We start from the raw sequence: 18,122 nt of genomic DNA, 5'->3' as shown, positions 1-18,122 counted from the left end.
ACTGACCATAGCAAGCAACGTGGAGCATGAAATCAGGAAATAAATTTTTACTCTGTTTCAGTAAGACACAGACATAAACAAATACTGGAAGAGGTGTAACTGCTGTTTTGAGAAAAGCCAAATACATGGACAGGGAGTATGCCATGAGCATAGAGCATGCAACACACTGGGAGGGAAAAAGCAATTTTAAAAATGCTTTCAGATTTACTACTTTATGTGTAATCTTCAAGGTAGTGAGGGGACCACAGAGACAATTCTGAGCGAGGATTTGAAAGATCTAGGTTCAAGTTCCTTTCCTATTGCTATCTTTGTCAGGTCCTGTCCCTTTTCAGGGATCTTAGTTTCTTTTTCTTCAAAGTGGTGGGTTGAGGGGGTATAGATAATGTGGTTAATCAAGTTTCTTCTGGATTAAAATTTAATGAATCTTTGAATGATGCTATATTTTGTGACATTATGAATTTATGTTGAACAGCTTTCTTAAGAAGCCGGGACCGGTCACATCAAAAATTCTATAGCATGATGACCAAAACGCAAATGTTCATTCGCTTCATTGAGGAATGTTCTTTTGTCAGTGATAAAGATGCAAGCCTGGCATTTTTTGATGATTGTGTAGATAAAGTAAGTAATAGTATGCCTGTAGTGCCCTGACTTATTTTGTGTGATTGTTTTAAATGTTATGAGTTATAGTTTCTATTTAACTTTTATCAGCTCTTAACAAAACCTAAGTTCATTCCATTTCATCATTGACTCTTTATTATGAAAGTTCTGTTTGGGCTACTAGATATTATAGAGCACCTCTTAGGAGTACCTTGCAGGATTTTGCCAAATCATCAGTTTTATTTTAGCACTCAGGATCTGTAACCTTGCCTGCCTCCTTACAGACTATGGGAGTTCTGTCCAAGTGTGTGGACCTCTAACCTGAACATCCTTAATTATCACCTCTCCTTTTTGAGGATTGCTACAAGCTGAGAGTAGGTGTAGAGCATAATGAATATTTCACTTGAATATTTTTACAATTTGGAAGTGAGTTTGTAGCTTAAATTAAGTGAATTAATTTTGCTATTTTAAATTCATGTGTGATACCTTCCCTTCCCCGTCAGTCCTAATATCATTAGGTGGGGTGGAGCAAGGTGGGTATCCCTACTGAACAGAGAGGAGGTTGGGGAACAGTGGCCTAGAGTGGGGTGTCAAAACCTGAATGGGGTGAGGAAGGAGGAGCAGCCTAGCATTTGGAGTTGGGGCCCAAGCCAGGTGAAGACAGCATCCATGCAAGGGGCAACCTAGCATGGAGAATCAGAGGATGGGAGGTTAAAAAGAGTGTCCATGCTAGGGGACAGACAGCTGCGGGGGGTCAGAATACATAGGATGAGAAGAATATCCATGCAGAAACAATGTGAATATCAGAGTCTGAGCAAGGTCAGGAGAGTGTCTCTACTGGGTAGGGGCAGCAAGTGGGGTATCAGAGTTTGATCTGGATGAGGAAGATGCCAGCTTGGTGGGGGTAGAGGTTTGGTCTGGAAGCAGTTGTTAAAGCCAAATTAGGGTGAAGAAGTCATATGTGTGGGGAAGGGTGGTGGTAGAGATGGGAGAATATAGCATATGGGGGAATGGATCAAATAAATAAATATATTAAGGATAATGAAGTTACTCACTGTCAGAGAAGGGACTTACAAATACAGAAAAGGAAAAACCTGAATGAACTCTGTGGTATTAGAATGGAATTGAAAGTTTGATATATCATTGGTATTCAATATGTACAGACAAATATAGAAATAAATATAGATACAAGTATGTGTGTCTTTGTGTGTACAAACATATATTCCCTAGCTCTGTACACAGAGAGGACCTGGGAGCAGCCATCCCCAATAGCAATGAGTCCACCTAATGCACAGATTCTGACTTCTAAATACCATTCTCCACTAAAAGGAATTAGGACTCCTTGGAGAAATTACTGGGTCTAGGGCAAGGAAAATACAAAATGGGCCCTGAAGTAGCTTGTGCTAGAAAACAAGGAATTGCTCCAAGAATAATGGAGACATGTTTTTTAAAACAACACCACACACATACAGGCAGATGCACGTGCACGTGTGCGTACATGCACACACACACCATACAAAGACAAGCCAGCTTGAAGGGATTCCCACTGGTTACATCTGGGACAACTTGAACATCAAATGTTAGTAACAGATTATAACCCACTGAAAAAAAATAGGAAACTGTGAGTCTACACAGCAAGCAATCAAGAGTCTGATGAGAAACAGGATTTTAGTTTCAAAGTACCTCTGCACAAAATACATATTAATTACAAAAGGGGAAAGAATAACTTTATGGTGGAACAGAATGCCTGGCAGACCCCATTTTTATCTAATCATCAAAGTAAACATCAATAGTGGAACAAATCAACATATGCGTATAATAGGCCACAGTGAAAATACAACATCAATTCTATATTTCTGCTAAGGATGCATATAACCTGCATATCTCAAGGAAATATCATATAAACTCAAATTAAGTGACAATCTACAAAATACCTGTTCTATAATCCATGAACTGTCAGGGTTAAGAAAATAAAGGAAAAATTGAGAAACTGTTCAAAAGTGAAGGAAACTGAAGAGACTTGACATGCAAATACAATGTATTGTTCCGAACTGGATGCTTTTGGCATAACATTATTAATATAATCATTAAAACTTGTATGTAGTTCGAGTATTAGACATTAGTAGTGTAACATGTTAATTTCCATTTTCATGTTGTGTTATGGTTCGATAAGAAAATGTCATTGTTTGTAGGAAGTACACACCAAAGTATTCAGGGGTGATGGGTCATCAGGCCAGCAATTTACTCTGAAAAGATTAAGGGGGAAAAGTTGTTTGTACATGAAAAGTTACTATACTTGAAACTCTCATATAAATTTGTGACTATATATACATAATGTTCATGATTTTATGAACATGTCCCATGACAAGAGAAGAAAGGGAGAAAGCAAAGCTTTTTCATATATTTACTCAACAGGTTATACTTGTAAGGTTGTTTAAAGAAGTCCATCATGTTCAAATTTATGTGACTAAAAGAAAATCAGTGATTTTTGAGGGCAGGGAGCATAACAGCCAAAGTACAGCTCATCCCTCTGTATTCAGAAATTAGCTCAGTTCTGAGTTGGACTCGAAAGTGTCCTTTACTAACTAAAAAATCAGTACCAAATATGTCTTACAAAAATGAGAAATGATTAACTATGCCAGATGTAATAGGAAAAACACTGCATTGGAAATCAGGACAACTTGAGTCCCAGCTCTTCTACTTGTGATTTGAGTCAAGTCATCTAGTCTTTCTGTGTTGTTTTCTTACCTATGTTTAAGATATATTGTGAGGGGGGAGGAGCAAGATGGCAGAGGAGTAAGAGACCCAAATTTCGTCTGGTCCCAGGAATTCAGCTAGTTATCAGACCATTCAGAACACCTACAAACTCAACAGGAGATTGAAGAAAAGAAGAGCAGCAACACTCTGAACAGAAAAACGCCCACATTCTGGAAGGTAGGACTTGCGGAGAAGTGAATCCGAGGCAATATTCGGGAAGATAGACTGCGGGCGGAGGGAGCCTCCATCATCTGGCTACCAGCAAGTAATAGAGCAGCAGAGCACAAAATAGGAACTTTTAGAAGTCAGCTCCACTGAGGAACGTCGCTCCAGTGCCTAAGCAGGGAGTGGAACCCTGGCTGGGACAGTGTGGTCTCAGGACCTTCGGGCTCATAGAAAGACTGGGGGTGCCTGAGTGTGGCAGAGCTCCCAAGTATTGGAGCAAGGAAGTCGTCTGCAAAGACGGAGCCAAGGAGTGGGCTCTCAGATCAGGGCTGCCATAAACCGTGATCCGCTCTTCAAGCAGGGATCCAAACAAGTGGCAGATCCGGGGAGACTCCCCTTCCTCCCCCGCCAGAGGAGCAGTGGAGCACACCGCAGGAATCTGCTGGGTTTGGAGACTCCAAACAAGGTCATGTGCCAGAGATAGAAATGCTCGGTCACAGGCTGGGTGAGCACAGAGTGCAGCCAGAGACCGGGGAGACAGGAGTGATTGACTGCTTTTCTCTGGGGGCACACTGAGGAGAGGGGCTCTGAGCTCTCGGCTCCTCTGGGACCAGAGATTGGAAGGCCACCATTTTCATTCTCGTCCTCCAAAGCTGGATGGAAAGCTTTCAGGGAACAAAAGCTCCCGAGAGCAAACCTGAGCAGATTACTTAGCCCGGCCCCAGCAAGGGCGGGGCAATTCCGCCTCCGGCAAAGACATTTGAAAACCACTGCAACGGTCCCTCCCCCAGAAGTTCAGCAAGAACAGCCAGCCAAGACCAAGTTTACCGATCAATGAGAATGACAAAACTCCAGTGCTAGGGGAATACAACACATAAAATTCATGGGTTTTTTCCCCATGATTCTTTAGTCTTTCAAAGTTAATTTTTTAAATTTTCTTTATTTTTCTCTTTTTCTATTTTTTTAGTTGAATTTTTCTTCTTTCATTTTGGAACCAACATCTTTTTTTAATCTTTTTTAATTTTTCATTTTTACAGTCATATTCTATCTCTTCATTGTATTTAACCTTATTTTTTGTATATATATAAGTTTTCGTTTCTTTAAAATTTTGGGATACAGTTTCTTCTAACAGACCAAAATATACCCTAAATCTAGTGTATGACGTTGTCCTAGTCTCCCACCTGATCACATTCTCTCTTTTTTAAAATTTTTTTCATTCTTTTTTTCAACCAACTTCTTACCAATTCCTTTTTTAAAATTCTTTTTAATTTTCATCTTTACAGTCATATTCCATCCCTTCATCGTATTTACCCTTATTTTTGTGTATATATATATATGTTTTTTTTCTTTAAAATTTTGGGAGGCAGTTTCTTCTAACAGACCAAAATACACCCAAAATCTGGTGTGTGGCTCTGTTATATTCACCAGCCTGATCATACTCTTTTTTTTTTTCCCTCCTTCCCCCCCCCCCACCCAGTTTCAAGTTTCTTCTGATATGTTTAGGGTATATTTTTCTGGGGTCATTGCTACCCTTTTAGCATTTTTTTTAACATTTTGTTCTCTCATTCATCTAGTCTCCTCCGGACAAAATGACAAGATGGAAAAACCTCAAAAAAAAGAACAAGAGGCAGTACCGACTGCCAGGGACCTAATCAATACAGACATTAGTAAGATGTTGGAACTAGAGTTCAGAATGGTGATTATAAAGATAATAGCTGGGCTTGAAAAAAGTATAGAAGATACTAGAGAACCCCTTTCTGGAGAAATAAAAGAACTAAAATCTAACCAAGTTGAAATAAAAAAGACTATTAATGAGGTGCAATCAAAAAGGTAGGCTCTAACTGCTAGGATAAATGAGGCAGAAGAGAGAATTAGTGATATAGAAGACCAAATGATGGAGAATAAAGAAGCCAAGAGAAAGAGAGATAAACAACTCCTGGATCACAAGGGGAGAATTTGAGAGATAAGTGATACCATAAAGCAAAACAACGTTAGAATAATTGGGATCCCAGAAGAAGGAAGAGAGAGGGGCAGAAGGTATATTAGAGGAAATTATAGCAGAGAACTTCCCTAATTTGGGGAAGGAAACAGGCATCAAAATCCAGTAGGCACAGAGAACCCCTCTCAAAATCAATAAAAACAGATCAATACCCCGACATCTAATAGTAAAACTTACAAGTCTCAGAGACAGAGAAAATCCTGAAAGCATCTCGGGACAAGAGGTCTGTAACCTACAAAGGTAGAAACATTAGATTGGCAGCAGACCTATCTACAGAGACCTGGCAGGCCAGAAAGGACTGGCATGATATATTCAGAGCACTAAATGAGAAAAATATGCAGCCAAGAATACCATATCCAGCTAGGCTGTCACTGAAAATAGAAGGATGAGGTAAAAAGCTTCCAGGACAAACAAAAAATAAAAGAATTTACAAACACCAAACCAGCCCTACAAGAAATAGTGAAAGGGGTCCTCTAAGCAAAGAAAGAGCCTAAAAGTAACATAAACCAAAAAGGAACAGAGAAAATATACAGTAACAGTCACCTTACAGGCAATACAATGGCACTAAATTCATATCTTTCAATAGTTATCCTGAATGTAAATGGGCTAAATGCCCCAGTCAAAAGACACAGGGTATCAGATTGGATTAAAAAACAAGACCCTTCGATATGCTGTCTGCAAGAAGCTCATTTTAGATGCAAAGACATCTCCAGATTTAAAGTGAGGGAGTGGAAAACCATTTACCCTGCTAATGGGCATCAAAAGAAAGCTGGGGTGGCAATCCTTATATCAGACAAATTAGATTTTAAATCAAAGACTATAATAAGAAATGAGGAAGGACACTACATCATACTTAAAGGGTCTATCCAAAAAGAAGCTCTAACAATTTTAAATATCTATGCCCCTAACATGGGAACAGCCAATTATATAAGCCAGTTAATAACAAAATCAAAGAAACACATCGACAACGATACAATAACAGTAGGGGACTTTAACACACCCCTCACTCAAATGGACAGATCATCTAAGCAAAAGATCAACAAGGAAATAAAGGCTTTAAATGACACACTGGACCAGATGGACTTCACAGATAGATTCAGAACATTCCATCCCAAAGCAACAGAATACACATTCTTCTCTAGTGCCCATGGAACATTCTCCAGAATAGATCACATCCTGGGTCACAAATCGGGTCTCAACCGGTACCAAAAGATTGGGATCATTCCCTGCATATTTTTGGACCACAATGCTTTGAAACTAGAACTCAATCACAAGAGGAAAGTTGGAAAGAACTCAAATACATGGAGGCTAAAAAGCATCCTACTAAAGAATGAATGGGTCAACCAGGAAATTAAAGAAGAATTTAAAAAATTTATGGGAACAAATGAAAATGAAAACACAACTGTTCAAAATCTTTGGGATGCAGCAGAGGTGGTCCTAAGAAGAAAATATATAGCAATACAAGCCTTTCTCAAGAAACAAGAAAGGTCTCAAATACACAACCTAACCCTACACCTAAAGGAGCTGGAGAAAGAACAGCAAATAAAGCCTAAACCCAGCAGGAGAAGAGAAATAATAAAGATCACAGCAGAAATCAATAAAACAGAAACCAAAAGAACAATAGAACAGATCAACAAAACTAAGAGCTTGTTCTCTGAAAGAATTAATAAAATTGATAAACTCCTGGCCAGACGTATCAAAAAGAAAAGAGAAAGGACCCAAATAAATAAAATCATGAATGAGAGAGGAGAGATCACAACCAACACCAAAGAAATACAAAGAATTTTAAGAACATATTATGAGCAACTATATGCCAGCAAATTAGATGGTCTGGAAAAAATGGATGCATTCCTAGAGTTGTATAAACTACCAAAACTGAATCAGGAAGAAATAGAAAACCTGAACTCAGACCCATAACCACTAAGGAAATTGAAGCAGTAATCAAAAATCTCTCAACAAACAAGAGCCGAGGGTCAGATAGCTTCCCAGGGGAATTCTACCAAACATTCAAAGAAGAATTAATACCTATTCTTCTGAAACTGTTCCAAAAAATAGAAATGGAAGGAAAACTTCCAAACTCATTTTATGAGGCCAGCATTCCCTTGATCCCAAAACCAAACAAAGACCCCCATCAAAAAGGAGAACTACAGACCAATATCCCTGATGAACATGGATGCAAAAATTCTCACCAAAATACTAGCCGATAGGATCCAACAGTACATTAGAAGGATTATTCACCACGACCAAGTGGGATTTATTCCTGGGCTGCGAGGTTACTTCAACATCTGCAAATCAATCAATGCGATCTAATACATTAATAAAAGAAAGAACAAGAATGATACGATCCTCTCAGTAGATGCAGAAAAAGCATTTGACAAAGTACAGCATCCTTTCTTGATTAAAACTCTTCACAGTGTAGGGGTAGAGGGTACACACCTCAATATCATAAAAGCCATCTTTGAAGAACCCACAGCGAATATCATACTCAATGGAGAAAAACTGAAAGCTTTCCCCCTAAGGTCAGGAACACGGCAGGGATGTCCACTATCACCACTACTGTTCAACATAATACTGGAAGTCCTATCCTCAACAATCAGACAACAAAAAGAAATAAAAGGCATCCAAATCGGCAAAGAAGAAGTGAAACTCTCAGTTGTTGCAGATGATATGATACTTTATGTGGAAAACCCAAAAGACTCCACCCCAAAACTGCTAGAACTCATACAGGAATTCAGTAAAGTGGCAGGATATAAAATCAATGCACAGAAATCAGTTGCATTTCTATACACCAAGACAGAAGAAAGAGAAATTAAGGAGTCAGTCCCATTTACAGTTGCACCCAAAACCATAAGATACCTAGGAATAAATCTAACCAAAGAGGCAAAGGATTTATACTCAGAAAACTATAGAATACTCATGAAAGAAATTGAGGAAAACACAAAGAAATGGAAAAATGTTCCATGCTCGTGGATTGGAAAAACAAATATTGTGAAAATGTCTATGCTACTTAGAGCAATCTACACATTTAATGCAATCCCTATCAAAATACCATCAACTTTTTTCAAAGAAGTGGAACAAATAATCCTAAAATCTGTATGGAACCAGAAAAGACCCCGAATGGCCAGAGGAATGTTGAAAAAGAAAAGCAAAGCTGGCGGCATCACAATTCCAGACTTCCAGCTCTATCACAAAGCTGTCATCAACAAGACAGTATGGTACTGGCACAAAAACAGACACATAGATCAATGGAACAGAATAGAGAGCCCAGAAATGGACCCTCAACTCCATGGTCAACTCATCTTTGACAAAGCAGGAAAGAATGTCCAACGGAAAAAAGACAGTCTCTTCAACAAATAGTGTTGGGAAAATTGGACAGCCACATGAAAAGAATGAAACTGGACCATTTCCTTACACCACACACAAAAATAGACTCAAAATGGATGAAAGACCTAAATGTGAGACAGGAATCCATCAAAATCCTTGAGGAGAACACATGTAGCAACCTCTTTGACCTCATCCGCAGCAACTTCTTCCTAGAAACATTGCCAAAAGCAAGGGAAGCAAGGACAAAAATAAACTATTGGGACTTCATCAAGATAAAAAGCTTTTGCACAGCAAAGGAAACAGTCAACAAAACCAAAAGACAACCAACAGAACGGGAGAAGATATTTGCAAATGACATATCAGATAAAGGGCTAGTATCCAAAATTTATAAAGAACTTATCAAACTCAACACCCAAAGAACAAATAATCCAATCAAGAAATGGGCAGAAGACATGAACAGACATTTCTGCAAAGAAGACATCCAAATGGCCAACAGACACATGAAAACGTGCTCAACGTCGCTCGGCATCAGGGAAATCCAAATCAAAACCTCAATGAGATACCACCTCGCACCAGTCAGAATGGCTAAAATTAACAAGTCAGGAAACGACAGATGTTGGCGGGGATGCGGAGAAAGGGGAACCCTCCTACACTGTTGGTGGGAATGCAAGCTGGTGCAGCCACTCTGGAAAACAGTATTGGAGGTTCCTCAAAAAGTTGAAAATAGAGCTACCCTACAACCAGCAATTGCACTACTGGGTATTCACCCCAAAGATACAGATGTAGTGATCCGAAGGGGCACATGCATCCCAATGTTTATAGCAGCAATGTCCACAATAGCCAAACTATGGAAAGAGCGTAGATGTCCATCAAGAGATGAATGGATAAACACACATATACACAATGGAATATTATGCAGCCATCAAAACAATGAAATCTTGCCATTTACAATGACGTGGATGAATCTAGAGGGTATTATGCTAAGCGAAATAAGTCAATCAGAGAAAGATAAGTATCATATGATCTCACTGATATGAGGAATTTGAGAAACAAGACAGAGGATGTAGGGGAAGGGAGAGAAAAATGAAACAAGATGAAACCGGAGAGGGAGATAAACCATAAGAGACTCTTAATCTCAGCTAACAAACAGGTGTTGCTGGAGTGGAGGGGGGTGGGAGGGATGGGGTGGCTGGGTGATGGACATTGGGGAAGGTAGGTACTATGGTGAGCGCTGTGATTTGTGTAAGACTGATGAATCACAGACCTGTACCCCTGAAACAAATAATACATTATATGTTTTTAAAAAAAAGAAGTAAAAAGAATATATGTATATATTGTGAGGAGAGATCATTATGCATCTCCCAGTGTTCATAGTAGTGTTGTATGAACTAAAAAGTATAAAACATGACTTTTTTATATTTTGCTGATTTTTATTTGAGTTTATGGAGTGGTAGTTCCTTTGGTTTTATCATTTCATGACATAGAAATGTTTGAGTTTTGAATGACTTAAACATATAAAGAACAAGTTCAGATCCTTCAATTTAGAGCACTTGATGGTTGGTTGATGTAGAGAAATACTGTTGCTGGTGCTGATAGAGAATTAACAGGTTAATTAAGGTGCCTAGAAATAATCACCCTAGTCCTTGAAATGCTTTGGAGTAGGGGAAAAAATGGATATATGCCATCATCTACTTAGAACTCATAATTCATTTTTCCAATAGAAACATGGATATAAATAGTGATTAGCTATGGTTCAAATGGTGCAGGGCTTCAGTGTTCTACTAGAAAGATATATATTAAATTTCTCTCTGGTGGAATGGTACTGTAACCACCTTTTAGGACATTTTTTAAAAAAACCAAAGTTTATTGAGATATACAAATAGTAAATGCACCTCTGAAATGTATAGTTTGATGAGTTTTGGCAAATACAGATTTCCATGGGACCATGACTCCAAAACATAGAACATTTCTATCAACCTAATTTTGAATACTCTATTTAGAAGTGGACTTTTAGAACCCTGCCTTTTTTGTAAGTTGAACTCTGCCTATATAGAGCTTCAAAATCCTGTTTATTTTGAGTGGTAATGTCATAGCTCCTTGACAGTTTTGTTTTCATTGCAGCATTGTGCCAAGAACTTGGTTTTCACTATCTTAATCAAATCTGTAGGTTTGCCTTATTTGGTGCTTAATAGAAAGAATAAATAAATAGAAAGGTGTGTGGTAAATAGAAAAGTGTGCTTTAAAACATAGTTTCTTTAAATCCTTTTTATAGGAATAATTGTTTTGTTTTATATAAAAAATGTTTCTGGGGGTGCCTGGCTGGCTCAGGGGTAGAGCATGTGACTCTTGATCTGAGGGTCATGAGTTCAAGCCCCACGTTGGGCGTAGAGCCTTTTTTTTTTTTTTTAAATGATGTTTCTTACAGCATTATGCACTTTGAAAGTTTTTCCCCTCTGGTGCTAGACTTCCACTGGTCATCCATATATGCTCATTGAGCTTGCTTTGTGAACAGTGGCATACATTTGTGTAACACTTTGTTCCTGTGCCAAGCTAACTGAATCATAAGGGACTAAACTGTGACCAGAGTATTGCTAATAGCATACTTTAGCCAATACATTGATTAATCCACATGGGAACACTAAATTTGTTGTAGGAATCCACTTAAACGTGCAAATGACAGAAATCCTGTATTGTTCCCTTTTTCTACTCACTTTATGTATCCTGTTCACAAGTTTGTGTTTCAACTAAGAATTCATACAGTAATGTCAGTATCACATGGTTTTTAAAATACTCATTAATATTGTAAGACATATAACACTTTTGCTAGGTGCCTAGGGCATCATGTTCTAAGAAGTATATTTTATCACTGATAATTACTACATTATATTGTCTAGGAATTTCTGAAAGTAGGTCCCCTGCTATTTACTTGGAGTCAGTGTAGGACATGAGAATAATTGCTTAAAGAATATACATTCTGTCAAAAAAAGCCAGTCCCATTAAATGTGTAACCATTGTTTCTACACAGATTATTTTCCTGAACTGCTATTCACCTACTCAAAATCTAGATCCAACAAAAGATCACTTATAGGGCACCTGGGTGGCTCAGTTGGTTAAGCGACTGCCTTCAGCTCAGGTCATGATCCTGGAGTCCCGGGATCGAGTCCCACATCTGGCTCCCTGCTCAGCAGGGAGTCTGCTTCTCCCTCTGACCCTCTTCCCTCTCGTGCTCTCTATCTCTCATTCTCTCTCTCTCAAATAAATAAAACCTTAAAAAAAAAAAAAGATTACTTATATATAATGGAATCATGTTGCACTTAAAGATTTTAGTGACTAAGAGAATTAAATTCAAAATTAACTCACTAAAACATAGTTACTTGTATTTGCTTTATTATAATTCAAGGAAGTTTTTTATTAGAGAAAATAAAACATCACAAGATCCAAAATACATCTTAATAACCTCCATATGCAGTTAGAGGTTAATTGTATTCCTAGTATTATTAAGCAGAACTCTCTGAAACAGTAAATAATTATACAGTACTGTTACTACCTTTCATATTATAGTACCACAATTTAAGTACACTTAGTACAAGTGAGTACTTGCTTTTAATCTGCAAATGTTTTATGAATATCAGTAATACTTTTAAAATAATCATTTATGTAGGGTTATTTCTTAGTTGGGTGACTTTTAACTTAATTTTTTAAGTGAACAGATCCTTTTACCTCTGGCAATTTAGCTATGGGAAATAAGTAATATTTATATATAAATTACATATTATACATTTATATATAAGTATTTTATATAAGTTATATATAGATAATATATATACATTAACTACCTAAGTCAATCCATGACTAAGATTGAATAGGAATTAGACATATTCCTCTTTTTTTTAATTTATTTTTTAAAGATTTTTTATTTATTTATTTGACAGAAAGAGACACAGCAAGAAGGGAACAGAAGCAGGGGGAGTGGGAGAGGGAGAAGCTGACTTCCCGCCGATGCGGGGCTCGATCCCAGGACCCTGGGATCATGACCTGAGCCAAAGGCAGATGCTTAACAACTGAGCCACCCAGGCACCCTGACATATTCCTCTTTTGATCTTAGCATATTCAAGCAGAAAACATTTGCCCAACTTTAAAAAGCTAGAGTGGGTAGTGCTGAATAGGAATAAGAAAAACAATGTTTGAGAATTATTTGAGTTTCATTTATGACTAATTTAAGAACCATGTGTTCTTGTTCTTCGTATGATTATGTTTTAAATCCTTACAATCTGTTCCTATAGGAGGGTTCTTAACTAAGGGCAGGTTTGTGTAACAAATAGTCTGGTAAGATTTTTCTTAGTCTTCCAAGCATCCCTCTGCAGTGTTCTCTAAGTATATTAATGTCTTGTGGAAAAAATATGAAGAGAATATGAAAATTACTTTAATTTTATCCTGTCGTGGGTGTTGGATTTCTTTTTCTCCCAATGGGCAGATGTCACTGTGCTTTCCAAAAGACAGAAATGGCCAACTGATACATGTAGGTTGTATATAACATGGATGTTTTTATAATGTTGAAATGTGATTTTATTGGTATACAAGTTAAGGAAACTCTCTTTTCCCAGGGTACTGAATCTACAGTGCAAAATTTTAATATTTTAATAGACTTGACAGTACTGAGAATTAGAGCAGTTGTCCTCATACACAGGTTTTTTTCTATGTGAACAAAGTGGCTGGAAATTTAGGAGCACCTGGGTGGCTTAGTTGGTTAAGGATCCGGGGATCAGCCCCGCTTCCCCCCAGTCGGGCTCCCTGTTCATCAGACTCCCTGCTTCTCCTTTTTATGGTGGAGCACATCTTCCAGTAGCTTAGTGAGAGAGAGTATGTGGGATATAAACATTTTTTGATGCCCTACCTGTCTGTAAATGTCTTTGTTCTCTTAATACTTTATTGCTAATTTGGTTGGATGTAAAATTTTAAAATCTTCTAGCTTTGAATGTTATTGTTGAGAAGAACATCTGGTCTAATGCTATGTTGATTTCTGACCTTTTGTGCCTGATCTCTTTTTCTCTCTGAAAGCATTTAAGATCCTTGATGTTCTAAAGTTTCATAAGGATATGCCTGGTGGAGGCCTTCCTTTCTTCATTGAGTTGAGTTCGTGTAGGCCCTTTTACTTTGTGGACTCATTTTCTTCAGATTCTGGGCAATTTTCTTGCATCCCATTTCTTTCTTTACTCCATTTCTTTGGTTCTCTTTTTCTGAAGTATATATTGTTTGGATATTGGCCTTCCTATCCTGATCCTCTTAACTTTTTCATCCCATTTTTTTTTTAAGATTTTATTTATTTATTTGACAGAGAGAGACACAGCGAGAGAGGGAACACAAGCAGGGGGAGTGGGAGAGGGAAAAGCAGGCTTCCCAGAGAGCAGGGAGCCTGATATGGGGCTCGATTCCAGGACCCTGGGACCATGACCTGAGCCAAAGGCAGATGCTTAACGACTGAGCCACCCAGGCGCCCTTCATCCCATTTTCTTTCTTTCTTTTTTTTTTTTTTAAGATTTTGTTTATTTATTTGACAGAGAGAGAGACACAGTGAGAGAGGGAACACAAGCAGGGGGAGTGGGAGAGGGAAAAGCAGGCTTCCCGCGGACCAGGGAGCCCGATGCGGGGCTCGATCCCAGGACCCTGGGATCATGACCTGAGCCAAAGGCAGACGCTTAACGACTGAGCCACCCAGGCATGCACCTTCATCCTATTTTCTGTCTGTCTTTCATCTCCACTTTCTGGGAGATTTCTTCAAGTTTATTTTCCAACTTCTGTAGTATAATTTCTACTTCTGTTATATTTATAATTTCCCTAAGTCTCTTTTTTATAGCATCTTCTTTTCATGGATGTAGGCTTATTCGTTTTAGTTATTTTGAGCAGTTTTTTCCCCCTGCATTGTCTCTGCTTCTTCTTGCTCAAATGTTGCTTTTAATATTTGTTTTATTTTCCTTCAAGTTATTAGTTTTCCTTGTGTGATCTTTGGTCGGTATTTCAAGAATGAGGCATAAAGAACTCATTGGAGCTTTAATGGGAAGGTGAGGTTTGGAGCTTCCTTAGGTTTGAGACTGATGATCATAAAGGAACTCAGCTATATCATTAGAGTCCCTGTTTGATCGGTGTCTGTAATTCTTTTTTTTAGGCTGCTTAGTTTCCCCAAGAGGTTATCTCCAGTCTTTAGCCTGAGGAATGTAAGCCTGATTGCCAATATTCTCACAGCAGAGTGGGGAAGGTAACTGAGGTTTTCCCTTGTTGTAACATGTAGGCTCTTACTCACTTCACCTGTTTTTATTAGCCACCTTCATCTCCCACAGCTCTGCCTGGTGTCCTCAAGTCTAGAGTCCTTCTGGTTCACACAGAAAGACCCAACCTCGTCTGTGGCCACGTTGGGAAGAGGTAGTGGCCTAACACTGGGTTGGGTCAGGGATCTGGGAGTCCTTAAACGTAAGCTTTTAACTAATTCTCCTGCTTCAGCTCCATGTGCACTCCCATCTTCAAGGTCATCGAGCACTTTTCATTCCTGACCTTTCTGGGACTCTACACAGCAAAATGGCTAGATTTTTGGCTTTTTCTCCTTTATCTCCTCCCCCGTGCCAGATCTGTGGCTTTCGGCTTTCACAGGTCACAGGTCACACAATCTACTTTGCAGCTTCTAAAATGTTTTGAACTCCAGCTGTGCTATTGTCCTCTCTCCAGTTCATTTTGTCTTTGCTGGGTTTTTTTTTTTTAATCCCCTTCTCAGTTTGGTGAGATTTCAAGAGGGAGTGAAGGTAAATTGTTGTGTTTAATTTGTCTTGTTCAACCAGAAGTCCTCGTGATCTTTACTATTTTAATTTTTTAATGATTGTATATTTCATCTATTTATCATACTTCATTCATTTACCTATTTTTTGAAATATAGGTGACTTCCAATGTATTGCTATTGCAATCCTGAAAAAAAAAATCTTTCATGCTGATAGGTTTTTTTCTCATGTTAGGTTATTTCCTTAGAATAAGAATAAGGCAGATGTGTTTAAACATATCTTTACCAATTTTGAGTACCAGCAGGGTATGTGATTATCCAGTTTACTGTATCCTTGCTAATTTCACCATATAAAAGTTCTTTTTTGACAGGCTAGAAAGAAAGGTACCTTTTGTATACAGATTTTTAACTGTCCTTCAACAGAATTGAAATAAGTGCTTATTCTAAAAGCAATATATTCTACCTTGCTTAAATTTTTATTCTAAGGGTTTATTACTTTTGTAATTTTTGAAAAAACCAATAAAACTAATACATATTTTTTAATTGGAAAATAACAATATAAGGAAGAAGACAGTTCATTGCAGTTACACCATTACCCAGAGGTAACATTTTGATAAGAGTATACATGTGTGACAGAAAAACATGAATATGTATATGTATATACATGTGTATATATGGCATACCTATTCACTCTTTTAAAAAATTAGAATCAAAATATATGTAGTATGGGTTTTCTTCATTTATCATTACTTTGTGAACATTTTTCATGTCATTTGTTATTCTGAAACATCTTTATTGTTTTCTAGCTTACTATATGGATATATCATTAAGAACTTCTTTAATCTTGGAGATTATAGCATGTAATACTGTGAAATTATAACTGACAATTTATGTAAGAACACTCTGAATGTCCGGCTTTTTTTTATAAGAATTAGAAAAATTTAAAAGCTATACCTGTCCTTTTGTGTTATATTGTGCCTTAAATCCTTATCTTAAAGAGTTAACTTGTTAATAATTCTTGTTCTCCCATTTATTTCTGACTGATAATATGGTATTCTCTCTAACCTAGAATACTGAGTGCCTAGAATACCGAGTGCCATGGGTTATATTTTGTCATATGTATGACATCTTGGTGGGTTTTTTTGTTTGTTTTTAATTTTTTTTTAATGCCAATGTTGTGCTTGTTAGTTTGTGAGCTCCTTTTAGGCAGTTTAGAGTCTGTTAAGTTTTCATTTTTTATGAATATTACCTTGCCATAGAGTATCTAGGGGAGATTGTACTATTAAAGTGCTTTTAATACTGTTGTGACTGGAATTTTAACTCAAATCTGCTTCTACGTAAACTGGAAAAACTTTGAGAAATATGTTATACTTAGTATAAATGAGATCTAGAACTCGGTATTCTCAACACATACACACATGTGTTTGTGCATTTTTAAAAAATGTTACTTCTTGAGTATATTCTCATGATTCAAAATGCAAAATAATGTAAAAAGGTATACATTGGGAAATCTGGGTCCTATCTCATCTTTGTCCATTCCATTCATCACCCCTTCCCCATATGGGAAATTACTTTTCATAGTATTCTTTAGTATATCCTTATGTGAATACAAGAAAAAAAAATGAATGTGTGTTTTTATTTTTCCCCTCTTTTTTACTCAAAAGATAATATATACAGTGTTCTACATCTTGTTATGTTTACTTAATTATCTTGGAAATCTTTTTTAGTGGTGCATAGAGAACTTGCTCATTTTTTTTTCTTAACAGTTCTTTAATATCCAGTTATGTAAATGGTTTATTTAACCATTCCCCATAGACAAACTCTTGGCTAACCAATGTATTCTTTTAATGTATGTTTTTTAAACTTTTTCAGGTGGATATGGACAAGAGTGGTGAAATGCGACTTATAGAACTGGATGAATCTTTCAAAAGTGAACATACTGTTTTTGTAACACCACCTGAGATCCCCCATCTACCCAATGGTGAAGAACCCCCTTTACAGTACAGGTATTCAAGAGGCAGAATGTTTGAGATTGAAAGAGAGAAGCAATCCATCATCTGTGACGTAGCTTTCTAAGGACTGTGGTATTTTCAAAAATCCAAACTTTACAGATTCCTAATTTTTAGGTGGTAAGCAAGCTTATCCCACATCCATTATTAAGTTTTGAGGTATAAAGAGAAAAGAATTATAATTTTGCATAATATAGACTTGGGAAGCTCTCTTTATCTACATAAGTATCTGTTCTCATAAATGTTGGTTGAACTCAGTTAGGGCCTCACCCCACCAAAATGCAGCACTTGTATTATAGATTTTGATTTTTGTTTCTCACTAAAGCTGATCCTCTCACTTTCATCCCCTTTCCCACACACATATTGATTAATGTAACCTTGGTTTACAACAGGATTAAATCTAATTTAGAGTCAGTATTTGTGGCCTTAATTTTGATAATGTAATTTTTTAGGCTATCAATTTTTCTGTGAGTTTTTATTTAAGTCATGGAAATTCAGAACTATTGGG

The 18,122-nt window shown here is 37.3% G+C and overlaps 1 protein-coding gene across 10 annotated transcripts in view; it reads left to right on the top strand.

The window, feature by feature from the left end:
* DENND4A (DENN domain containing 4A) overlaps positions 1–18,122 on the top strand; it is a 143,911-nt gene that overhangs the window by 85,858 nt on the left and 39,931 nt on the right. For all 10 annotated transcript variants that reach the window (XM_088024868.1, XM_028099953.2, XM_028099952.2 and 7 more), the window contains exons 14-15: positions 473–618; positions 17,478–17,611. In XM_088024868.1, the coding sequence (XP_087880994.1) occupies positions 473–618; positions 17,478–17,611 (280 nt within the window). The remainder of the gene's footprint in view (positions 1–472; positions 619–17,477; positions 17,612–18,122) is intronic.

This window comes from Eumetopias jubatus, unplaced genomic scaffold (assembly GCF_037043125.1).
Source record: "Eumetopias jubatus isolate StellerSeaLion01/CBP00866 unplaced genomic scaffold, mEumJub1_p1.0 scaffold_7, whole genome shotgun sequence".
Taxonomy (NCBI): Eukaryota; Metazoa; Chordata; class Mammalia; order Carnivora; family Otariidae; genus Eumetopias; species Eumetopias jubatus.
This window is presented reverse-complemented; position numbering and strand designations above follow the sequence as displayed.